Source organism: Myotis daubentonii, chromosome 13 (assembly GCF_963259705.1).
Source record: "Myotis daubentonii chromosome 13, mMyoDau2.1, whole genome shotgun sequence".
Lineage (NCBI taxonomy): Eukaryota > Metazoa > Chordata > Mammalia > Chiroptera > Vespertilionidae > Myotis > Myotis daubentonii.
Genome location: NC_081852.1, coordinates 3,877,501 through 3,903,059, shown reverse-complemented (window position 1 = coordinate 3,903,059; position 25,559 = coordinate 3,877,501). Strand labels below are relative to the sequence as shown.

Genomic DNA, 25,559 nt, shown 5'->3' with positions numbered 1-25,559 from the left:
TCCAGGACCCCTCGGGGGATGTCCAACTGCCAGTTTAGGCCTGATCCTGCAGGGGAGCAGGACATCCCTCTTGCAATCCAGGACTGCTGGCTCCTAACCGCTCACCTGCCTGCCTGCCTGATCGCCCCTAACCACTCTGCCAGCCTGCTTGCCCCCAACTGCCCCCCCCCCACTGACCTTCTGGCCCTCAACTGCCCCCCTTATTGGCCCGATAGCCCCCAACTGCTGCCCCCTGCCAGCCTGCTCACCCCCAACTGCCCCCCGCCAGCCTGCTCACCCCCAAATGCCCCCCTGCCAGCCTGATTGCCCCCAACTGCCCCCCACTGCCAGCCTGCTCTCCCCCAACTGCTCCCCCCTGCTGGCCTGCTCTCCCCCAACTGGCCCCCCTGCCAGCCTGCTCGCTCCTAACTGCCCCCCGTCCGCCAACCTGATCACCCACAACTGTTCTCCCCTCCTGGCTTGATCACCCCTAACCGCCTCTGCCTTGGCTCGGCCCTATGGCTTTGTCCATTAGGACATCCAGAAGGTCTCCCGGAAGGTCTCCTGGTCTAAGTAGCATATTACCCTTTTATTAGTATAGATATTTGATGTACAATGAAATGCACATATATTGTTAATATCATGAGTTTAGATTTGTGTACAATGATGCACTCACCATCCAAGATGATACGTAGAACATTGCCACCACCTTGAAGAGATTTCTCATGTCACTTTCTAGATACGTCCCCCTGCTCCCAGCAACTCCCAGTGCCACAGATTAAATTGACCTGCTCTAGTAATTCACATCAGTGGCAGGACATAAAATGTGCACATTTGGGCTTAGGTTCTTTCTCCCGCCAAACCTCTCTGAATGGTATACTATTCCATTGTATGAACAAACCTCAGATTTTTAATTTATTCTCCAGTTGATGTACATTTAAGCTGTTGCCAATTTATGGCTATTATGAATAAGACAGTATGATGATTTCATACGTCTTTGGTGGAGATTTATTTCCATTTCTCTTGGCTAAATATGAGCGAGTGGAGTTCCGGGTTACGTGGTGGTGGTGTGTTTGCCGCTGTGGGAAACTGCCCGCCCACCTCCAATGTGGTCATTCTGGTGTCACTCCCACTGACAGTGTCGTCCTGCATACTGTTGACACGCCAGCGGACGTTCGGGGCTGCCGGTCTCTGACCAGACAATGCCGGGTGTCTGACGTGAAGGGCACTTGCTCTGAGCTGTGCTCCTTTGGTGGCTAAGGATGTCCATGATCTTTCATGTGCACATTGGCCGTCCAAATAGCTTCTTCCAAGAATTGTGTGCTCAAGTCCTTTGTTAGTCTTTACTGGACACTTTGAATTTTCACTGTGTGATTTAGATGAGTTTTAAAAAATATTTTATGGATATAGGTCTTTGGTGAAATATAAGTACAGCAAATATATTTCCCAGTTGGTAACTTGCCCATTTGCCCATTCATTTTCTTAATGGTATCTGCTGAGGAGTAGAACATTTTAATTTTGATAAAACCCCAGACATATTTTGGGTTAAATTTTTATTGTTGAAAGTATTACATACGTCCCCTCCCCCCACCCTCGCAGTGACCCCTTAGAGCCTGCCTCACACCCCACCCCAGGCCTTCACCACCCTGTTGTCTGTGTCCGTGGGCTATGCAGATACACATGCAAGTATTTTGGTTGATCTCTTCCCAACCACCCACCTTCTCCCACCTTCCTTCTGAGATTCCACAGTCTGTCCTATGCTTCCATGTCTCTGGATCTATTTTGTTAATCAGTTTATTTTGTTCATTAGATTCCACATGTGAGTGAGACCATGTGGTACTTGTCTTTCTCTGACTGACTTATTTCACTTAGCATGATACTCTCCAGCTCCCTCCATGCCATCTCAAAGGGTAAGAGATCCTTCTTCTTTGCTGCTGCATAGTATTCCATGGTGTAAATGTACCACAGCTTTTCATCCACTCATCTACTGATGGGCACTTGGGCTGTTTCTAGATCTTAGCTATTGTAAATTGTGCTGCTGTGAACATAGGGGTGCATACATTCTTTCTGATTGGTGTTTCTGGTTTCTTGGGGTATATTCCTAGAAGTGGGATCACTGGGTCAAATGGGAGTTCCATATTTAATTTTTTGAGGAAACTCCATACTGTTCTCCACAGTGGCTGCACCCGTTTGCATTCCCACCAGCAGTGCACTAGGGTTCTCTTTGCTCCACACTGTCACCAGCACTGTCATTTGCTGATTTGTTGATGATAGCCATTCTGACAGGTGTGAGATGGTACCGCATTGTCATTTTAATTTGCATCTCTCGGATGATTAGTGACTTTGAGCATGTTTTCATGTCTCTTGGGCATCTGTATGTCCTCTTTAGAGAAGTGTCTATTTACTAGTAGGTCCTTTGCCCATTTTTTAATTGTATTGTTTGTCTTCCTTTTGTTAAGTTGTATGAGTTCCATATATATTTTGGATATTAATCCTATGTCAAATGTATCATTGCCAAATATGTTCTCCTAAACAGTGGGCTCCCTTTTCATTCTGCTATTCAGAAGCTTTTAATTTTGATGTAGTCCCATTTGTTTATTTTCTCCTTAGTTTCCTTTGCCCTAGGAGATGTATCTGTAAACATATTGCTACAAAAATGTCTGAGATTTTGCTGCCTATGGTTTCTTCTAAGATTTTTATGGTTTTGTGACTTACATTTAAGTATTTTATCCATTTTGAGTTTATTCTTGTGTATGGTGTAAGTGGTCTAGTTTCATTTTTTTTGCATATACCTGTCTAATTTCTCCAATACTGTTTATTGAAGAGACTCTCTTGACTCCATTGTATGCGCTTGCCTCCTTTGTCAAATATCAATTGAGCATAATGGGTTGGAATGATTTCTGGGTTCTCAGTTCTGTTCCATTGGTCTATATGTTTGTTCATGAGCCAGTACCAGGCAGTTTTGAGAACAGTGGTTTTGTAGTATAGCTTGATATCTAGCATTGTGATGCCTCCAACTTTGTTCTTCTTTTTCAAGATTGCTGCAGCTATTTGGGGTCTTATTTGGTTTCATATAAATTTTTGGAGAGTTTGTTCTAGATCTGTGAAATATGCCATTGGTATTTTAGTAGGGATTGCATTGAATCTGTAGGTTGCCGTGGGTAGTATGAACATTTTAATGATGTCAGTTCTGCCAATCATGAATATGGTGTATTCTTTCACTTGTTTATATCTTCCTGTATCTTTTTTCAACATCCTGTAGTTTTCTGAATACAAGTCTTTTACCTCATTGTAAGTTTATTCCTAAGTATCTCAGTTTTTTGTTGCAGTGGTAAATGGGGTTGTTTGTTTAGTTTTTCTTTCTGAGAATTCATTATTGGTGTATAAAAAGCCATAGATTTTTGGGTGTTGAGTTTGTATCCTACTACATTGCCAAATTCATTTATGAAATCTAGTAGTTTTTTGGTAAAGTCTTTAGGGTTTTCTATGTACAATATCATGCCATCTGTGAATAATGAGAGTTTTACTTCCTCCTTTCCAATTTGAAGGCCTTTTATTTCTTCTTCTTGTCTAATCACTGTGGCTAAGAATTCTGGTATTGTGTTGAATAAGAGTGGTGAAAGCAGACATCCCTGTCTTGTTCCTGTTCTTAGGGGAAATGGTTTTAGTTTTTGCCCACTGGGTATGATGCTCACTGTAGGTTTCTCATATATGGCTAATTAATATTTCATCAAATACATATAAAATAATTTATATAAACATTTCCTTCTCCATTGTCATTTGGATGATTTCTAGTATTTCACAAATATAGGCATTATAATGGCAATGGATTTGTAGTTACTAAATTTATTTCTTCAGGTCAAATTTTTAAAAGTAGAATTATGGTGTCAAAACAGGATATAAACATTTAAAGCTCTTAACACAATATCACTGAGTATCACAATAAGCAGGGCTCTAAGTTAACTTTATTCTGATCTTTGGGATGAAAAGAACACCCAGGATTCAATGGATTTTTTTTTTTTTTATCAAATCCTGTGGATTTGTCTTCGGTAGGAATGTTTTTTTTATAAATGGGTATTTTTTCTACTTTTCTCATATCCTTCATTGTGATTTTTTCCCTTTTCTTTCTCCTCACATACTTTGCTTTATTGTTCTGGGGATGAGTGGGGAGGAAATCATTTTCCTTTCAACTCATTTTTCCTTGGCCCGGGATCCTGTCATGGCTGAGGAACTAGAGTGAGATCACAGTCAGGTATCTCATTTAATAATCAGATCGATGCACATACACGCCCTTCCCCAAACGTGGGCTTGTACAGTGATTTACATTTGAAGCCTGTCTTTTACCTGTTCATCTATTTCCACAGCTCATTTACTGGTGCTGAGCTCACTGACTGTGTGAAAGTGTGCTTCACGCTCTCTTAACGCTGAGTTAGAATTGGTATCAGGCCACAGTGCAAACAAAGACTGACCTGGGACAGTATATTATTTCAAAAATAAACGATGTTTTGTTTCTTACTTTATGCCAGAGCCTTCCTTCTGTCAGGGCCTTGGTCAATGTTTGGATAATTAGAAGATTAGTTTAATCAGGCTGTTGCACTAGAGGCCACAGGAGAGGTGTGGATGGGTGCCTGAGGTCTGTCTCCATGCAGCAGCTCAGCTGTGCTTCCTTTTGCTAAAGAGGCAGATAAAGGTCTAAGGGCAAGAGGCTTGCTGAACCTCAGGCTTTAGTCAACATTGGACCCAGGTTTGGAGCTTAGCATTTTCTTACTCCAGCAAGTGTGGCATTGCCTGGTGACACTCTGCAAAACTGAGGGGATGCATGGTCACGGCGGGGCCTCAGCCCCTCACACTCCTCCCTTCACTGTGTGCTCCTTCCTCGCTCAGTGCTTTTGGACAGCTCTGAGTCTCTAAGGGAGCAGGGTCCCTACAGCTGGCCACACTGCCTTAGTCTCTAATGGAGCAGGGTCCCTACAGCTGGCCACACTGCCTTAGTCTCTAATGGAGCAGGGTCCCTACAGCTGGACACACTGCCTTAGTCTCTAATGGAGCAGGGTCCCTACAGCTGGCCACACTGCCTTAGTCTCTAATGGAGCAGGGTCCCTACAGCTGGACACGCTGCCTTAGTCTCTAATGGAGCAGGGTCCCTACAGCTGACCACACTGCCTTAGTCTGTAACGGAGCAGGGTCCCTACAGCTGGCCACGCTGCCTTAGTCTCTAACGGAGCAGGGTCCCGACAGCTGGCCACGCTGCCTTAGTCTCTAATGGAGCAGGGTCCCTACAGCTGGCCACGCTGCCTTAGTCTCTAATGGAGCAGGGTCCCGACAGCTAGCCGCGCTGCCCTCTATAGCGCCAGATTCTTAATTCTGTTTGATGCCGATTGGTTTGGGTTAATACAGCCCAGGATTCAAGGAAATCCCCACAGTTCCTCTCTTATTCAGTTACTTTCCTTTGGGTTTTGAATGTTGCTAAGTAAATCTCGTTACGGATTCTTCAGTTCCTTTTTTTGATTATTATAATTTGCTACGGTGAGCTTAGGAATCCAACCAGTACTGGTGCCACTATGTTAACTTGATGATTTTCAAACTCCTCAGGAGAGGGGTGGGAGGATGCTCATGTGTTTGGATTTTATTTTTCAGATTTCCTCTGCCCTTGGTTTAGTTTGCACCGAGGCCTGAATCGCTTCGCTTTAGCGCTGGCTGTAAATGCGGGCAATTTCACTTTATTTCTTCCACTGAGTATTTGTGCCTTTGGTTTTGTGATTTAAGTTTTTACATTTGAACTTGTTTGTCATTTGATAAATTAAAATCAAGGAGTGATTGCTTTTGAAAACAGTTTTGATTTATTGCATCAGCCAGATTCCTAGCAATTTTTAAGCCTATTTTTATTTATATTTTGTCAGTATAATGCTGTTTGTCCAAGAACAAGAGGGGGAGAGAGAGGGAAAGAAAATAACATTTATAAAAAAGTTATTATATTTGGCACTGTGTTTATTTTATCTTCACCCTTGAGGGTATTTTATGAAATTTTCCTTTTGAAAACAAGGAATGCAAGACTCAGAAAGGTTAAACAATTTGCACAAAGATTACTGAACTCCTTATACCGCCTTTATTACTGTGACTAGTATTCCCACCACCATCCTTGTCATCCTCACTGCGGGAGAACTGTTTGAGCAGGAGCTGTTTCCACAGGGATGCTGGCTCTGCGGCTCCACACGCTCCGCACACAGGGATTAAGATCGGCTTTGAACCCACCTTTTAAAGTTGTGTGTGTGTGTGTGTGTGTGTGTGTGTGTGTGTGTGTGTGTGAGGGAGAGAGAGGAGAGAGCGACATCACATGCACAAACAGAATGGGAAGAAACAGACAGAGAGGCAGAGAGTGAGAGATGAGAGGTGGGATTAGCTCAAATCTAGAAGAGGAGAGAGAACAGTAAAAAGCATGCCTCCCAAGGATCAGGGAAAGAAAGCAGAAATGGTGAGGGAATGGTGAGGGTAAAAGTGGAATTTGCTGTCTCTACTATTTCAAGACTCCCCAGGGAAAGGTCTAGAGCCTGTGCAGTAGCCCTGGTATCAGACCTCAGCTGGTCACATGGGCAGTGCTGGTCACATAGGCAATGCTGATCACATGGGCAGTGCTGGGCACATGGGCAGTGCTGATCACAAGCAGTGCTGAGGGGCCTAGGCAGTGCTGGGCACATGGGCAGTGTTGGGCACATGGGCAGTGCTGGGCACATGGGCAGTGTTGAGGGGCGTGGGAAGTGCTGGTCATATGGACAGTGCTGAGGGGCCTGGACAGTGCTGGTCACATGGGCAATGTTGATCACATGGGCAGTGCTGGTCACATGGGCAGTGCTGGTCACATGGGCAGTGCTGGTCACATAGGCAGTGCTGAGGGGCCCGGGAAGTGCTGGGCGCATGGGCAGTGTTGAGGGGCCTGGGCAGTGCTGGTCACATGGGCAATGTTGATCACATGGGCAGTGCTGGTCACGTGGGCAATGTTGATCACATGGGCAGTGCTGGTCACATGGACAGTGCTGGTCACATGGGCAATGCTGGTCATATAGGCAGTGCTGAGGGGCCTGGGCAGTGCTGGTCACATGGGCAATGTTGATCACATGGGCAGTGCTGGTCACATGGGCAGTGCTGGTCACATGGGCAGTGTGGAGGGGCATGGGCAGTGTTGGTCACATGGGCAGTGCTGAGGGGCCTGGGCAGTGCTGGTCACATGGGCAGTGGAGGGGCATGGGCAGTGTTGGTTACATGGGCAGTGCTGGTCACATGGGCAGTGCCGAGGGGCCTGGACAGTGCCGGTCACGTGGGCAATGGTACTGCCCTGCATCGTGAGGGTCCAGCACCTGGGCTACATGGAGATTGTGGTTGAGCCCTGCCCCTCCCGGGGTCAGTCTTTCTGATTCTCTGACTTCCCACCACTGAGCCCCCTAACAAGGAGAGCCAAGAGCTTGCTGCTGAGCCCCGGGTCCCTGAGGGCCCTTCCTCAGGGTGTGCCCACCCGCTGCATCTCCTAGCAGTTCCACCAGAGCCTGGGCAGTGCTGGGGCCTTGGTCTCAGGGCGGTGTTTAGAAAAGGCCACAGAAGACACCACATTCAGGGGTCACAGGATGAGAGTGTGCGACAAAGCTGCAGGGATGGTCTGCACACAGTAAGGGACACTCCCAGTATCAACTGTGATCACCTCAACATCACTGCTTCTCTCCGCTTCCAGCACAGACCGAGGGCGGGTCCCAGCCCTTGTGGCTGGAGGGCACTGGGAGGAGCCTGCGCAGACCGAGGCCTCCGCCACAGGCTGTCCTTTCTGGGTCCACCTGCACGGTCTCCCCTGGTGGGTCTCACCTGGTGGGTCTCACCTGGAGGGTCTCACCTGGAGGGTCTCCCCTGGAGAGTCTCCCCTGGTGGGTCTCACCTGGAGGGTCTCACCTGGAGAGTCTCACCTGGAGGGTCTCACTGGAGAGTCTCACCTGGAGGGTCTCACTGGAGGGTCCCCCCTGGAGGGTCTCCCCTGGTGGGTCTCCCCTGGAGGGTCTCCCCTGGTGGGTCTCACTGGAGAGTCTCACCTGGAGGGTCTCCCCTGGTGGGTCTCACCTGGAGGGTCTCACCAGAGAGTCTCACCTGGAGGGTCTCACTGGAGGGTCCCCCCTGGAGGGTCTCCCCTGGAGGGTCTCCCCTGGAGGGTCTCCCCTGGAGGTTCTCCCTGGTGGGTCTCCCCTGGAGGGTCTCCCCTGGTGGGTCCCCCCTGGAGGGTCTCACCTGGAGGGTCTCCCCTGGTGGGTCTCCCCTGGAGGGTCTCACCTGGAGGGTCTCACTGGAGGGTCCCCCCTGGAGGGTCTCCCCTGGAGGGTCTCCCCTGGAGGTTCTCCCTGGTGGGTCTCCCCTGGAGGGTCTCCCCTGGTGGGTCCCCCCTGGAGGGTCTCACCTGGAGGGTCTCCCCTGGTGGGTCCCCCCTGGAGGGTCTCACCTGGAGGGTCTCCCCTGGTGGGTCCCCCCTGGAGGGTCTCACCTGGAGGGTCTCCCCTGGTGGGTCTCCCCTGGTGGGTCTCCCCTGGAGGGTCTCCCTGGTGGGTCTCCCCTGGAGGGTCTCCCCTGGTGGGTCCCCCCTGGAGGGTCTCACCTGGAGGGTCTCCCCTGGAGGGTCTCCCCTGGTGGGTCCCCCCTGGAGGGTCTCCCCTGGTGGGTCTCCCCTGGAAGGTCTCCCCTCGTGGGTCCCCCCTGGAGGGTCTCACCTGGAGGGTCTCACCTGGAGAGTCTCACCTGCAGGGTCTCTCCTGGAGAGTCTCACCTGGAGGGTCTCACCTGGAGAGTCTCACCTGGAGGGTCTCCCCTGGTGGGTCTCCCCTGGAGGGTCTCACCTGGAGAGTCTCACCTGGAGGGTCTCACTGGAGGGTCCCCCCTGGAGGGTCTCCCCTGGTTGGTCTCCCCTGGAGGGTCTCACTGGAGGGTCTCCCCTGGAGGGTCTCCCCTGGTGGGTCTCCCCTGGAGAGTCTCACCTGGCGGGTCTCCCCTGGAGAGTCTCACCTGGAGGGTCTCACTGGAGGGTCTCCCCTGGTGGGGCTCACTGGAGGGTCTCCCCTGGTGGGTCTCCCCTGGAGGGTCTCACCTGGAGGGTCTCCCCTGGTGGGTCTCCCCTGGTGGGTCTCCCCTGGAGGGTCTCCCCTGGTGGGTCTCCCCTGGATAGTCTCACCTGGAGGGTCTCACTGGAGGGTCTCCCCTGGTGGGTCTCCCCTGGAGAGTCTCACCTGGTGGGTCTCCCCTGGTGGGTCTCACTGGAGGGTCTCCCCTGGTGGGTCTCCCCTGTAGGGTCTCACCTGGAGGGTCTCCCCTGGTGGGTCTCCCCTGGAGGGTCTCCCCTGGAGGGTCTCCCCTGGTGGGTCTCACTGGAGGGTCTCCACTGGTGGGTCTCCCCTGGAGGGTCTCCCCTGGTGGGTCTCACTGGAGGGTCTCACTGGAGGGTCTCACCTGCACGGTCTCACCTGGAGGGTCTCACTGGATGGTCTCCCCTGTTGGGTCTCACTGGAGGGTCTCACCTGGTGGGTCTCAAAGCAGGACACAGCTCAGTGAGGCCAACTGGGTGCGGCCCTGGTGTGGGTGGGAATTGGAGGTACATGGTTCTTGCACTCATTGTTCAGAGGTGTGATCTCAGGCAAACTAATGCCTGGACAAAGTTATAGGAAAACCAGGAATAACAGCACATCTTCCCAGAGTTACTCTACAGATTGCAGGTGATATGAAGGGCAGACTTCAACACAGCGGTTCTCAAAGTGTGCTCCTTGGGACAGCAGCAGCAGTGTGACCTGAGGACGTGTTAGAGATGAAATACCTGGGCCCGAATTAGACCTGATGCATGAGCAGCTGGGGTGGGAGCGGGGTTAGTGTCTGTATTTGAACGTGCCTCCAGCCGAGTCCCCAGCCCCCAGCCGAGTCCACAGCCCCCAGCCGAGTCCCCTGCCTCCAGCTGAGTCCCCAGCCCCCAGCCGAGTCTCCAGCCCCCAGCCGAGTCCCCTGCCTCCCAAGGTTGCGGACATAGGTTTGAATGGGTGGTGCTTGTTATGATTGCTGTTCATTAGGATTTGATTGGTTCTGGAATCTTAGAGGTGACTCAGGCAGCAGCCCAGGTGCCTGTGGATGCTGTCCATGGAGGCCCTCGGGGGCAGCAGGCCGACCTGCCCAGCTCACTTTGATTCAAGGTGCGGGCTTCCCAGAGGTTAGCATTCATCCCTTCAGTTCTTCACACATTTATTCAGCACCAACTGTGTGCCAGGTACCGTGTCTGGGCAGTGCAAGGAATGGCCTGGGGACTGCCTTCTACTGTGCGTATACAGGGAGCACTGCCTCTTTCCTCCTGCTGTGTGCCTGCAGGGAGGACCGCACCCTGCTGTGTGCCTGCAGGGAGGACTGCCCCCTGCTGTGTGCCTGCAGGGAGGACTGCCTCCTACTGTGTGCCTGCAGGGAGCACTGCCCCCTGCTGTGTGCCTGTAGGGAGGACTGCCTCCTACTGTGTGCCTGCAGGGAGGACTGCCTCCTACTGTGTGCCTGCAGGGAGCACTGCCTCTTGCCTCCTGCTGTGTGCCTGCAGGGAGCACTACCTCCTACTGTGTGCCTGCAGGGAGCACTGCAGGGCTAGTCCCTCTGCTTGTCCTGGGACATCGGCCACACGAGTGTCCGTCCTGCTTAGGCTGCCTCCTTCCCAGGATGACCTTTTGCATTCTGTATCTTTTCTCTCTGTAACCTTTCTGAAATGTCTAGGCCATCCAGTTTACTTTCTTTTAGAACATTCTTAATCCTTCCTATGGAGTAGCTCAGATTAGAATGTTGTTTATCATGGTCTTTGGACAATCAGAACTTCTGACAAATCACTGGACATCGGTGTGTCCTCTGCCTGCTGGAGGTTGTCTGTGCGCCCGGAGTCCCTGGTGGGTGCAATGTCAGACTTCTCGGAAGGAGAACAGATGCTGCACTAACAGCTGCCAGGTTGACCTGAATGGAGGAGGAGGGAGAGGAGGCGGAGCTTGTGTGGAGCCTGGCTGTGCAGGGACGTGCCTTGCGCTCTAGGTGTACCAGTTAATAATGCGGATTTTTTCAATAGATAGAGTTACACAGATGTTGATATATATATATATATATATATATATATATATATATATATATATATATATATATATATATGCAATTTGATATGTATGCTATTTTGCTGTATAGACAGCAAGCTTCAAAACTTCATATGTCAAATTTTCAGAAGGTGTTAACATCATAGATACTTTTATGCTAAAAAAGGTCGAATTTCATGCCAAAAAAAGAGCATTTGCAGAAAGTTTTAATTCATTATTTTGAAGAAAAGTGCTGCTGAATACTTCGGGAAGCTTATGGTGAACATGCTCCATCTCAAGATACTTGTGAAAACTGGTTTAAATGCTTTAAAAGTGATGATTTCGATGTGAAAGACAAAGAACGTCCAGGGCAACCGAAAAAGTTTGAAGCCCAACAATTACAAGCATTATTGGATGAAGATGCATGTCAAACTCAAAAACAACTTGCAGAACGATTAAATGTTGCTCAGCAAACAACTTCCGATCGTTTACAAGCAATGGGAAAGATTTTAAAGGAGGGAAAGTGGGTCCCACATCAACTGAACGAAAGACAAATGGAAAACCGAAAAATCATCAGTGAAATGTTGCTTTAATGGCACGAAAGAAAGTCTTTTTCCATTGATTTGTGACTGGCGATGAAAAGTGGATTTACTTTGAGAATCCCAAATGCACAAAATCACGGGTTGATCCAGGTCAACCATCAACATCGACTGCAAGGCCAAATTGCTTCAGAAAGAAGACAATGCTCTGCGTTTGGTGGGATCAGGAAGGTGTGGTGTATTATGAGTTTCTAAAACCAGGTGAAACCATTAATACTGATCGCTACCGACAAAAAATAATCAATTTGAACCACGCTTTGATCCTGAAACCACCAGAATGTGCCAGAAGACATGGCAAAGTAATTTAACTTCATGATGACACACCATCACAAACTTCAAAACCAGTTAAAGACACATTAAAAGATCTTGCCTGGGAAGTATTAACCCACCCGCTGTATTCACCAGACATTGCTCCTTCAGATGACCACTTGTTCCAATCGGTGGCACATGCACTTTCTGAGCAGCACTTCAAAACCTACGAAGAAGTGGAAAATTGGGTCTCTGAATGGTTTGCCTCAAAACAAGAAAAGTTCTATTGGGACGGTATCCACAAATTACCTGAAAGATGGGGGGAATGTGTAGCTAGCGATGGGCATTGCTTTGAATAAAGCAGTTTTGATGTTTCTCTTGAAATTATCGTGTTTTCTTTGATTACAAAATCCGCCATTATTAACTGGTACACCAGTTAATAATAATAATAACTGCACACTCAGCACTTCCTCCAGGAGGCGGTGATCAGCCCCAAACTGCAGGTCTGCAGAAGAGCAGGCTGTGGAGGTGGGTTGGTCTCTAGCCAGAGTCCTGCACCTTCACCACATGGTACTCCAAGAAGAGCCTGGCACGGTGGCCACCGCAGGAGAAATGCTTGCTGAGCTGCAGGAAACGCGGCCTGTGGCACAGGGGAGTGCGGAGGTCGCCATGTGGCATCAGCCAAAGACGACTGGGCTTGGTTTCCATTCTTCATAAACAGAAAGCTCACACAGTAATTGTGGAGGGCCACAGTGTACACATCCTGTTACAATGGCTCTTTACCATAAACGCTGTGGTACTGGTCATTTACCTGTACTTACCCTCTGCACCCCATGTACTGAGGCCTGAGATCCTCGCCGGAACCCTTCACACCCAATGGGGCTGAGGCCGGGTGCCCAGCCCCCACTGCACTCCCTCTGCCAGCAGGCGGAGGGGCTGGGTTCAATTCACACAGCTGGGGTGCAGGGCCCAGGCTGCTCATTCTCTCCTGTAAACCCCATAGTAGCCGTAACATCCTCTAAGATTGGCATTCCCTGGCTCAAATCGCCATTGCCGAAATCCCGCTCCCGCCCACTCCCACAGCAGACTGCAGGCGGCGGGGTGACTTGGCACAGGGAACAGGACAGGCGTGACTGCACCAGGGTTCAGGCTGCCTGTAGCGATGTAACCAGAGGAGCGAGCTATGCCACTGGGGGCGCTAGAGAGGGTCAGGCTCTGCTTTGTTGGGGTGCCTGGTGGACAGGGAGAGGCAGTTGCGTGCCACTGGGCGGTGAAAGGACTTGAGGGGCCTCAGGTTTCCGAGTCCCCAGCGTCCAGAGGCCCCACCCGAGCTGCGCGGGCATGGTTCCCTCTCTGTCCACAGCTCCCTGGGGTGCAGGAGAGCAATTCCCCAGCGGGCAGAGGGGAGCGCCGCCTCACGAAGCAGACGGACGCCCAGACCATGCTGCTGGCTCCGCTACCCACTGTCTGGGTTTATCAGGGACAAGTTACTTCACTTTTCTGAGCCTCAGTTACTTCATCTGTAAAAGGGGATTCGAGTTCTGTCCTCCGGAATTCTACTGGGTTCTGAAGGGCCCTGCGCCAGCAGGTACCCCATGCCCTCTTGTGCCCTCCCCGCAGACACCTGATTCCTCCTGCACTCCTTCCTGGCAAGCTGCTTGGTGCTGGCAGCACGCATTCTTGGGCTGGGAGCAGTGCGGCTGCGGCCCACAGGCAGGCAGGATGGAGACGGAGGCCGTGGCTCCCTGGAAGGCTGCTGTCTGCAGGACTGTGCTCTGCGTGCCTCTGAGCAGCAGACCGCGCAGTGAGGGGCGCTTCAGTCTCCTCTGCTTAGCAGCGAGGGCATGGCAAGCCCCGGTCTCCCCAATCAGGGCTTGGTTTATGGTGCCCAGCCTTCCTCTGGTCACTGATGGCGTCCCTGCATGGCCGGGGCCAGGCCCCTCATGGTCTTGGTCCCTTTCTATTTGTCCCACTTAGCGTGTGCGTGGACGGGATGGAGTGACTTCAGGGAGGGCGTGGACCTGTGTGCAGGAAGGAAGGCTGCCTGCGCTGCCGGGTCCGGGGATGGATGGCCGACGCCCTTGGCTTCTCTAATGCCAGAGCTGCTCTTCTCTCCTTCTCCAAAGTCCTCGTGTCTGTTCCTTTTCTGTGTGGACTCAGTGCCTGCTGTTTTCTTTTTCTTTTCTCTTTTCTTTTTTAGGGAAAGGGGAGAGTGAAAGGAGGGAAACTTTTAGAGGCAGGTCAGTTGTGTAAAGGAGACATCCCCCCCGCACCCCATGCTGGGCAGCATCTAGGGCAGTGCCGGAGGGGGAGGTCTGCGGCTTTTGTGTTCCGCAGATGGGCAAGGGTGCCTCCAGTGCCCAGGCCCACAGGGAGAGGAAGGTCAGATTTGGTGCCTATGGACTGGGTGATGTCTTAGCTTGTATAACAGGGTTAAAGAAGACATTTTAATCACTTTGTCCTAAGACTCATCACTGATCCCACTCAGGTTTGTAATAATCCTTTATATATATAGACTGATTTCAGAGAGGAAGGGAGAGGGAGAGAGAGAGAAAGAGAAGAAGAAGAAGAAGAAGAAGAAGAAGAAGAAGAAGAAGAAGAAGAAGAAGAAGAAGAAGAAGAAAGAGAGAGAGAGAGAGAGAGAGAGAGAGAGAGAGAGAGAGAGAGAGAGAGAGACATCGATGATGAGAGAGAAACATTGATTGGCTGCTTCCTGCATGCCCCACACTGGGGGTCGGGCCCGAAACCTTGAACCCTGACCTTGCCCTGACCTTAAACCCTGACCTCCTGATTCATAGGTCAACACTCAACCACTGAGCCATGCCAGATGGGCTCCTGCCCACCTGTGGGCACATCACATTTCACGTGTAGAGAACAGCAGTGACAGTGTACCCATCTCCACCCCTTTCATTTATAGGCGTTTCTGTCTTTCTGAGTGGTCTTTGTAATTACTATCTGTTGCACAAATTCCCATGTAACGTGTGAATCATAATTTATTAGATTATTTCCCTAAATTAAATGTTGAAACTGTTCCCATGCTTACTTATAGGCAACATTGAATTTAGAACAATTGTTCTGTCTTTAAGATACAGAGATGCCCGTGCCTTACGTTTCCGGTTAAAGGCGCAGTTGCCAGGGTAGAGATGGTGAGCAGCTCAGATAGTCACGCGGTGTTTGCCACCTCACCTGCCGACAGATTGTGCCACCTGCCGTGCCCAGTGCCATGGAGGACCTCGCCCACATTATCAAATCCTCACTAACCCTGGGCACTATCAATGTTAAAAACACGTGTGGAGGCAGCAAATTGCATTTCTAGGCTATGTTACCTTTCAGACCGCCACTGCAAATGGGCCTGCAAATGCTTTTCCTGGCTCCTGGAGGAACCGGGGCTCCACTCCCAGGACCCAGAGCTGGCCTGGAGCGCTCCTGCTTTCTTTGTCCTCCTGGGCTTGTGTAGAGCCCCAGGTAGGGGGGGGAGGTGAAGGTCACCTGAGATTGTGTAGACCCAGGTAGGGGGCGGGGGAGGTGAAGGTCACCTGAGATTGTGTAGACCCAGGTAGGGGGCGGGGGAGGTGAAGGTCACCTGAGATTGTGTAGACCCAGGTAGGGGGCGGGGGAGGTGAAGGTCACCTGAGATTGTGTAGACCCAGGTAGAGGGGGGGAGGTGAAGGTCACCTGAGATTGTGTAGAGCCCCAGGTAGGGGGGGGGGGGAGGTGTAGGTCACCTGAGATTGTGTAGAGCCCCAGGTGGGGGGGGGGAGGTGAAGGTCACCTGAGATTGTGTAGACCCAGGTAGAGGGGGGGGAGGTGAAGGTCACCTGAGATTGTGTAGACCCAGGTGGGGGGGGGAGGTGAAGGTCACCTGAGATTGTGTAGACCCAGGTAGAGGGGGGGGAGGTGAAGGTCACCTGAGATTGTGTAGACCCAGGTAGGGGGGGGGGAGGTGAAGGTCACCTGAGATTGTGTAGACCCAGGTGGGGGGGGGAGGTGAAGGTCACCTGAGATTGTGTAGAGCCCCAGGTGGGGGGGGGAGGTGAAGGTCACCTGAGATTGTGTAGACCCAGGTGGGGGGGGGAGGTGAAGGTCACCTGAGATTGTGTAGAGCCCCAGGTGGGGGGGGGGAGGTGAAGGTCACCTGAGATTGTGTAGACCCAGGTAGAGGGGGGGGAGGTGAAGGTCACCTGAGATTGTGTAGACCCAGGTGGGGGGGGGAGGTGAAGGTCACCTGAGATTGTGTAGACCCAGGTGGGGGGGGGAGGTGAAGGTCACCTGAGATTGTGTAGAGCCCCAGGTGGGGGGGGGAGGTGAAGGTCACCTGAGATTGTGTAGAGCCCCAGGTGGGGGGGGGAGGTGAAGGTCACCTGAGATTGTGTAGAGCCCCAGGTGGGGGGGGGAGGTGAAGGTCACCTGAGATTGTGTAGAGCCCCAGGTGGGGGGGGGAGGTGAAGGTCACCTGAGATTGTGTAGAGCCCCAGGTGGGGGGGGGTGAAGGTCACCTGAGATTGTGTAGAGCCCCAGGTGGGGCGGGGAGGTGAAGGCCACCTGGGCTTGTGGAGAGCCCCAGGTGGGGGGGGGAGGTGAAGGTCACCTGAGATTGTGTAGAGCCCCAGGTGGGGGGGGGAGGTGAAGGTCACCTGAGATTGTGTAGAGCCCCAGGTGGGGGGGGGTGAAGGTCACCTGAGATTGTGTAGAGCCCCAGGTGGGGCGGGGAGGTGAAGGCCACCTGGGCTTGTGGAGAGCCCCAGGTGGGGGGGGGGAGGTGAAGGTCACCTGAGATTGTGTAGAGCCCCAGGTGGGGGGGGAGGTGAAGGTCACCTGAGATTGTGTAGAGCCCCAGGTGGGGGGGGGAGGTGAAGGTCACCTGAGATTGTGTAGAGCCCCAGGTGTGAGGGCTGAAGGCCACCTGAGATTGTGTAGAGCCCCAGGTGCGGGGGGAGGTGAAGGTCACCTGAGATTGTGTAGAGCCCCAGGTAGGGGGGGGGAGGTGAAGGTCACCTGAGATTGTGTAGAGCCCCAGGTGGGGGGGGGGTGAAGGTCACCTGAGATTGTGTAGAGCCCCAGGTGGGGGGGGGAGGTGAAGGTCACCTGAGATTGTGTAGAGCCCCAGGTGGGGGGGGGGTGAAGGTCACCTGAGATTGTGTAGAGCCCCAGGTGGGGGGGGGAGGTGAAGGTCACCTGAGATTGTGTAGAGCCCCAGGTGGGGGGGGGAGGTGAAGGTCACCTGAGATTGTGTAGAGCCCCAGGTGTGAGGGCTGAAGGCCACCTGGGCTTGTGGAGAGCCCCAGGGGTGGAAGGGCTGGCTGGTTCCCAGGCCTTGATCCAGCCTTACTTTCCACCAGCTGCACTCCAACACACTGAGGCACACGCAGACATGTGCTGAGTCCCTAATTAGAAATGAGGACTACATTGAATATTGTAAATGAGCAAGCCTGGTAAAGGCCATCTAACCCACTAAGGAGGTGAAATACAGGTTGTTGTTGTTGTTGTAATGCAGAACACAAATCTATGGGGTCACTTTGTCCTTTAGGCATCAGGGAATCTACATCAACGGCCTATTTGTGAATAGTCAGCACTCCCCATTCATTCCCCCTGCCACCTGGGAAGCAGGGGAGGAACGGGACTGAGAGGCCCAAGGAAGAATGAGCTGGAATGAACAGGAAGTGGCCAAATAGCCAACTCTAATGGTCTGTTGTGTCGCCCAGCTCCTGGGTGGGGGCTGGATTCACCCTTCTCGCTCTGGAGGAACAGCTGATGGAGCACAATTGAGAAGGGAGTAAAGTTTGTCTTAACAAGAGACGGAAAACCCGCAGCAAAAAGGAGCAGTTACTAAAGTAGGACAGGAAACCGTCTCAAAGTGGAGAGACCTCCAACGTGGAGCTGGGGGAGGCGGGGGAGGGCAGGAACGCCTTCCCAGGGGAGGAGAGGGTGGATGGGCTGGGCCCACAGGGAGGAAGCTGGGGCGAAGTGGGGTAAATGCTCCGACTCACGAAAGGAGGAGAAGGAGCTATAGGGCGGAGCCCGAGGAAAGGCTCAGCTCCTTGGAGGCAGACGCCCATTTGCTGTCCCTCCACATGGAGAAACCAGAGCTAGTGGGTAGTAAGAAGGTGGGCACATGATTACCAGGGGACGTGAGGAACTGGTTCTGATCCGACAAGGAGGAGCTGCATCTTGGAAGTTGGGGTGTCCTGCTCATTCTACATGGGGCAAGACGGGGTCCCTGGTGGGGCACAGCCATGATGGGCAGACTGTGCGGGCTTCTCAGAGTCTGGGATGTCCAAGAACAGTCCGCGCTAAGGAGCCTCTGGCGCATGTAGGCCTGTGGCCCAGCGGGGAGAGTGGGAGCTTTGCAGAATGCCCAGGTGGCCTTCATGGCTTCCAGAGGTTGTCGTTGGAACTCGTGAACCTGAGACACCCAGGAGGTCCCGGTGCTGCATTGTCCTCTGCAGGGAGCCGAGAGAGGAGCCAGGAAGCCCGAGGCCGCTGAGGAAGGCGGGAGGGAGGCTGGGGAGACAGTGTTCCATGGGAGTCAGGGCCCCTGACTCGGCCCGAGTGCAGGCTGCGGCCCAGCAGCCCCTTGGGTCCCTGCTCTGCCGGTGCGGGCAGCTCTGGGTCAGCCTGTGCCTCTGGAAGCAGACGTAAGAGATACCCTAGGACAGTGGTCGGCAAACTGCGGCTCGGCAAACTGCGGCTCACGAGACACACATGGCTCTTTGGCCCCTTGAGTGTGGCTCTTCCACAAAATACCGACTTCTGCGCATGGGCCACGAAGTTTCAATCGCACTGTATGTGCGCGTCCGCATGTGGTATTTTGTGGAAGAGCCACACTCAAGGGGCCAAAGAGCCGCGTGTGGCTCACGAGCCCCGGTTTGCCGACCAGGGCCCTAGGAAACTGAGTCCCTGCTTACAAGTGAGGAGGCGGAGGTCCGAGCCCGCAGCAGCCAGAGAGGAAGGCTGCCCACCTGCTGGCGGCAGGGCTTGCAGCCGGGACATGGCTGAGCCTGCAGGACTGTAAATGCAACTCCTTCAGGCGACTGTGCTCACCTGTCAGGTAGCCGCCCGGAGCCGCCCTGCCTGGGCCCGGGGGAGAGGGGGTGCCATCCGCAGGGCTGGCCGCTGCCGTCCGCGTGTGTCCACCGGCTGGCCCAGCGCCTTTCCTTTTCCTTTGTGAATTACCTGAAAGGTAGACGGAAACATAATCTTATTCTTCCTTCAGCAAGACATGCCCTTTTGAAGTCACACAAATAACAGTGTCTGATTGTCATGGTGAATTGCACATGTGGATGAAAAATGCCTCCGTCAGGTTGAAGCCAGATATCAGGCCATAAGTCAACATTTTGCTGAAAAACTTCATTGCTAAGAGGCGGACGATGTGTCTTTCCTTGAGAAAACGCGTTTGCCAGCAGGAAAGAATTTCACAGACTGCTACTTCCCACGGGGAGGGGAGAGATGAGGTGACTTTGCAAAGTGCTGTAGGGACTTCTGGAATTGGCGTGGCCAGGAGTGAGGGTCTGACTTCCTGGAATTGCTTCCCGAGGTGAAGCTCTGGGTGGCACGGACGTGTCATTTCTCAGAGGACCGTTGGGCAGCATCGTGCGCGCTGGGCACAGCCTGTTCCGGGAGTGCCACATGCTGCCCACACCCCCTGATGGGAAGCTGCTGGTGCGAAAATGAGCCATGCTGGCCCAGGCACTCCGGGCCCCAAAAGGAGTCCAGTCTCGACCAGCTTCATGGAGGCAGCGGTGATTCCCTTCGGAGAGTCTCAGCGGACAAAGACTCAGGAGGGAGACAGGGACACGCTGACAGCGCAATGAAGCTGCCGCTTGCCACCCGGCCTTCCTGCGGTGTATCGGCCTCCCCACCAGCCCGGCCTGCGTCTCCCAGCTCCCGTGGGGGCGCGGGGAGAGGGCAGAGAGCACATGCTCTCCGTGGGAATAAACCAGACTTGGCTGCGTTGAGAACGTCCTGCTCTATTTTAAAAGCTGGCCGAGGGACAGTGTCGACTGCCTCTCCTTCCAAAATGCAAAGCAGCTCACTCTTCTTCCCGTGCGCCCGCCTCCGGCACCGGCAGAGCTCTGGCTCTGGGAGCGCCTGCCGAGGGAGGCGGATGGCGGGGCATGTGTGTGGACGTGGTTCTCTTGTGTGGGCAGTGAAAGGCCAGTGGCAGAAACCCAGGCAGACACCCTAACAGCAGGACCCCATCCTTCATGGTTCCTCCCCATGTTGTGTCGTAAACCAGCGAGTGAGATACAAGACACCTTAATGAGCCAATTAATTAGGAATCATTCATTACGTGCAGCCCAGAGGGAGGTGTTTCTTCCAGATCTCTGATGAAGACACAGAGGAAGTGTTCTGTATTTATACCTTTCGAGCTCCTTTGTCTGCAGGTTTTCCAAAGGGCTCTGTGTGAGTTATTGTTACAGACAGTTTGCAATCTTGGGCACATAAAGAACAAACATTTGGCATAAGAATACGGGAATTATTATCAGTATTAGTCCATTACGGTAGACGGCTAGCTTGCAAGGTCAGACAGTTAAGTTTTTATCTTTTTCTATTATTCAAACTAAAACAGTTATTTTATAGAATATGAGACCTATAAAATAGGTCTAAAAATGACAGAGTTTACAGAGCAAGGGCTGTCTCACAGTAGCAGAGAATTTCAAACAGCAGTTTTATACAAGATGGAGGTTACTATGCTTCACCCATCGCAAGTGTCTGACTTCGATGGTGAGTCGCAGCCCCTGGGAGCGCTGAGCCTGGGGCATCTCCCCTGTCCACCCAGTAGGGCTCAGCCGGGTTCCATGGATAAATAGTAAATGGAAGCTTCTATGCTCCCCCTATATCTCTGGTGGGAAAAATCTCAGTTCCCTGGGGCCAGGGCAAGCCTGTGCCGAGGGTAGGTCCGTGCCCTGAGGTGCGGGCACGGAGCCTGCAGAGGCGGCATCACCCCATCTGTCCGACCCCAGCCAGCTGTGGCATCGGCGTGGTGTGGCGGACCTGTGGCCAGAGTACCAGGAGAGTGCGCGGTGCTGGCTGGCAGGGGGGCGATGTCGGAGGGCCCTCAAGTCCCACCATCGAGGAGCCTCGCTGCCTGAAGGGAGTACAGCAGGCTGGCCTGGCTGACTGCGCGGTCTTCTCTTTCAGGCAAAGAAGGGGAACTACGCCTTCCTGTGGGACGTGGCGGTGGTGGAGTACGCGGCCCTGACCGACGACGACTGCGCGGTGACTGTGGTCAGCAACAGCGTCAGCAGCAAGGGCTACGGCATCGCCCTGCAGCACGGCAGCCCCTACCGGGACCTCTTCTCCCAGAGGTGGGCACCTCGTCAGGCAGCCCGGGGCCTGGGGTTGGAGGTGACCTGCTCCAGGCGATGAGAGTCAGCGCACACTTGTCTATTCACCCCCTCTCCTTGGCTCCGACCTGTGCACTGCTTGCTCCCCCCACCCCAGCGGGCTCCGGGCCAGGCCTGGCCCCAGGAGAGGAGGTGCTGGTCTCGCTGGCAGCCGGGTGGGAGGGCGGAGCCAGCAGCAGGGACCACAGAGGACACCCCGGAGCAGGAGACCGGGGGCCTCCCAGAGGAGAGGCCTTGCAGCCTGAAGGATGAGTAGGAGTTACCCAGTCATTTAAATTAAATGAATAAGTAATTGGGTCTGGCAAGGCCCAACAATTACTTCTTAAGATAAGTGCAAAGTAGGAAGAGTCACTGTGGACACGAAACAGGGCTGGTCAGAGGAGCAGAGGCTCCGTGGTGCTGTGTGCGTGGACTGGGCAGACGCTGCCGCTTCCCGTCGCCCAGATCAGCATCCTGGCCCTCGCCACCAGCGAAGGGCGGGGGAGGAGGCGCCGAGGGCTGTGTGGATGCAGCGGGTCCAGCCTGCGCTGGCCTAGACCTTCCAGGGTGGTTTGCTGGCACGAGTGCACCCCGTGACCCTGGGCGTGATGGTTTCTAGAGGCTCTGTCTGCACACCTGGCCAGCCTCCTGGAGGACAACTCTCTCTCGTCATCCCTGGGTTCTGCCACAGGAGTGTACTTCGGTCCTTGGCCAGGGACTGGCCTTCCTGGGGGTGCAAGTGGAGAAGCTCAGGGGCTTTGCCAGTGGCCAGCCTGCTCACAGGAGCTCTGGTCCCCAGGATGTCTCAGCCAGAAGCCCACCACCCACACCTGTCAGTGAGGTGACATCCTGGTGGGTGAAGGGGGCAGAACTGGAGCCCAGAGAGGCGTCCGGAAGGGCTGGCTGTGCCCAAACCCAAAATGTGGCTGAAGTGCCGAGGGAAAAGGCCCACCTGGTGGACAGGGTGGGGTCAGCCCCTGTGGCCCGATTGGTGCCCTCATTCCAGCACCGAGGGTCACCCATGAGGAGGGCAAGTGTCGTTAGAGATCATCAGAGCAGCACCCTGAGGCCCTCAGGGGGAGCAGACACTGGGCTCACCCACCACTCCCCGGGAGTTGGAAGAGAGCAGCAGCCTCCCTGCCCCAGGGCTGGCCCAAGCTGCGTTGGATCTCAGGCTCTTCCCTTCCTTCTCCTGCCTCCTGGGTTTGGACTGGGGTCTTCTCATCACAGGCAGGTGAGCCCCATCTGGAAAGGCCGAGGAGGGCCTCTGACTCACCCATCAGAGACTTGTGTGCAAAACTGGAAAAAGGGGTAGAACTAATGAAGTGAGATGAGGCTTGGAGTTTACTGTAGCTTTTAATGAAGCAGACACCCTATGCCTCCCTTTGCTCCCGGAGCAGAGAGAAATGACAAGGGGGAAGGAGGAGGAGGAGGAGGAGGAGGAGGAGGAGGAGGAGGAGGAGGAAGAGGAGTGTCTCAATTGCCCAGATTGCAGGCATGAAGACAGAATGGCTTCTCTCCAGGTGCACAACCCACTGGTGTTCCTGAGGTTTGCCCAGTCGGTTTTCTGAGACAGGAAGCCCAGGGCATTCCACAGACCATCAGCCTGTGGGCACCTCTCCCCAGCAGATGGTCAAGGGGAGCCTGCTCGCCCGCCTGCTGGCCTGCTGGGCCCCAACTGCCCCCCCCGCCCCCGCTGGCATTCTTGTGCCAAACTGCCCCTCCCGCTGGTCTGATCATGCCCAACTGCCCCTCACTGCCAGCCTGCTTGCCCCAACTGGCCTCCCCTGCTGCCCCCCCCCCCCAGCTACCCACCAGGTAGCTTATGTGCCCCCAGCAGAGCTCAAGGAGGCACAGGGTCCCGGCAGGAGGAGCCCAGGGCCCTGTGCACGCCCTGCCAGAGGTCTCCTGGAAGCCTGCTGGGGTCACCCTCCCTGCACTGGAGGAGAGCCAGACCTGTGGTCCCTTGTCATCGCATCCTGGGATTGTTCAGTGGAGTCAGGGCAACGGGGTCTCAAAGGAGGTCAGAGGGGGACCTGAGGGTGCCCCACCCGGAGGAGGTGGTGGGGAGGGGGGTGCTCACCCCCATAACTAAGGCGGATTCAGAAGGAAGGCGGTGTCTTTTGTGGTGGAGCAGGACCCAGTCGGGATGGGTGCCCGAGAAGCAGGCTGCCCTGGGCTGGGTCTGCGCTTTCCCCCTGCACTTGCTGGCCCCGGGCTCTACGCAGTGTCTCCCGACAGAGGCCTGTGGGCTGCTCCTGACCTGGGGTCACCAGGAGCAAAACTGGCCAGTCCAGTGTCCTTGGTTCTGGCGAGAAAGGACTTGTCACTCTGCTCGCCTCAGAAGGCCTCGTGCTCTGAGTAGGTGCGAGTCCCGGGGCTGTGCTGGCTTCTGAGCTTCTTGCCGTCTGTACTGCAGCCCCCCTGGGCCGGGTGCACCCTCCTGCCGGGCGATGGGTGCTGCGTGCGGGTGCTCAGACCTCCGGGTGACTGACAGTGCTGCTGGCTCTGGAAGGGCCTGCGTGTGTGCAGACCGTGGCTGTCCCCGGCTGGGCGGCCTGGAGAGCGAGGGGCAGGTCCCCACAGCCCTCCGTGCCCTTCACAGCCAAAGAGGTGTCCTGTGAACAGCAGGCCTCTGTCTGCTCTGGAGTCACGGCCTCCCCTCCCCCCCCCCCACCACCCTGTCCCAGGGCTAACATTTCCTCTGTTTGCGCCTCTTGCTCTGCAAAGCACAGGGCCCACAGCCACAGCTGAGGTGCGGCGGGCTTGGAGCAGGCGCTCCGAGTGGGCGTTCAGCACACGCTCAGCCGCTCAGCGGCTTACGGGGACTGTGGCAGTGGCTCCGCTCCTGGCTGGAGGAAGGCGCCTGCGATTCTCTGTCTGGAAAATAGGAGGGCGGCTTGGCAGAGGCTGCTCCGCTGGCTGGCTTCCTCGGGAGCAGTGGGGTCACCATGGGGGCGTTCAGCCAGCCTCGTTCCAGGAGTCAGGCTGTGCCTGTGACTTGCTTATCTTTCCTCTGTTGCTGATAAATTTACATTTTCTTTTTGATCTGTTTGTTATGTGTTTTATTTGATGTTTTTCTGTAAATTGCCTTGCATTCATCCTGGAATAATATTGGGCATAAAAAATGCAAACAGTTACAAGGAGCCAAAAGGAAACACATCAGCAAAACTAGGCAGCCGGCCTGCCATTGCAGCGTGAGCAGGAGAGTGGGGCTCGGCCAGCATCCCCCCTGAGCCAGACCCCCAAGAGCGCAGGTGACCTGCATGCAGCAGCCTGGGGCCCAGGAGACCAGGGCCTCTCGGGCCAGCATGACAGCCCTGAAGAGGAGCTTGGCCACTTTCTAACTGCAGCTGTGGCAGGTCATCTAGATCAGAGCCCAGGTCTCAGCAGTGAAACCAGTGTGGTAAGAACCACTAGAATGTACCGCGAGGACTGGCATGTGGACTGGTCAGCGCCCACTGCCTTTCAGCGAGGCAGCCTCTGTCGGTGCTGGGCTGCGCACCTGCCCCGCCCGAGGCCCTCCCTTCTCCTCCTGGAATGCGAACGCTGCCGGCCATCACGGGGCTTGGCAAGATAGCTCACCTCTCTGTGCCTCAACGGAAGTAACCATCTCAGAGGGTTGACAGGAGAATTAAACACGATTGATGAAGCGCTCACAACATTTCTTCTTTTTAAAATATTTTTTATTGACTTTAGAGCGAGAGGAAGGGAGAGGTAGCGAGAAACATCCATGAGAGAAACATCTTGCATGCCTCCTCCTGGGGATGGAGCCCGGGCCTGGCATGTGCCCACCTGGAATCTAACCATGACCTCTGGGTGCACAGGACGATGCTCAACAAGCTGAGCCACACCAGCTGGGCAGAACCTCCTCAACACATAGGATGTGCTGGGTGCATGTGAGTGTGTGTATGTGTGTGTAGGTGTGTATGTGTGTATGTGTGTATGTATGTGTATGTCTGTGTATGTCTCTGTGTGTATGTGCATGTGTATGTATGTGTGTGTATGCGCGCGCGCGTGTGCGTGTGTGAATGTGTGTGTGCGTGTGTATGTGTGTATGTGTGTATGTGTGTGTATATGTCTGTGTATGTCTCTGTGTGTATGTGTGTGTCTCTGTGTATGTATGTGTGCGCGCGTGTGTGTATGTGTGTGCGTGTGTGTGTATGTGTGCGTGTGTGTATGTGTGTGTATGTGTGCATGTCTGTGTGTATGTGTGTGTATGTGTGTATGTGTGCATGTGTGTATGTGTGTGTATGTGTGTGTGTATGTGTGTATGCGTGTGTATGCGTGTGTATGTGTGTGAGTGTGTA

At 53.9% G+C, this 25,559-nt stretch overlaps 1 protein-coding gene across 3 annotated transcripts in view; it reads left to right on the top strand.

The window, feature by feature from the left end:
• GRID1 (glutamate ionotropic receptor delta type subunit 1) overlaps positions 1-25,559 on the top strand; it is a 617,880-nt gene that overhangs the window by 581,334 nt on the left and 10,987 nt on the right. For all 3 annotated transcript variants that reach the window (XM_059662029.1, XM_059662031.1, XM_059662030.1), the window contains one exon: positions 21,065-21,231. In XM_059662029.1, the coding sequence (XP_059518012.1) occupies positions 21,065-21,231 (167 nt within the window). The remainder of the gene's footprint in view (positions 1-21,064; positions 21,232-25,559) is intronic.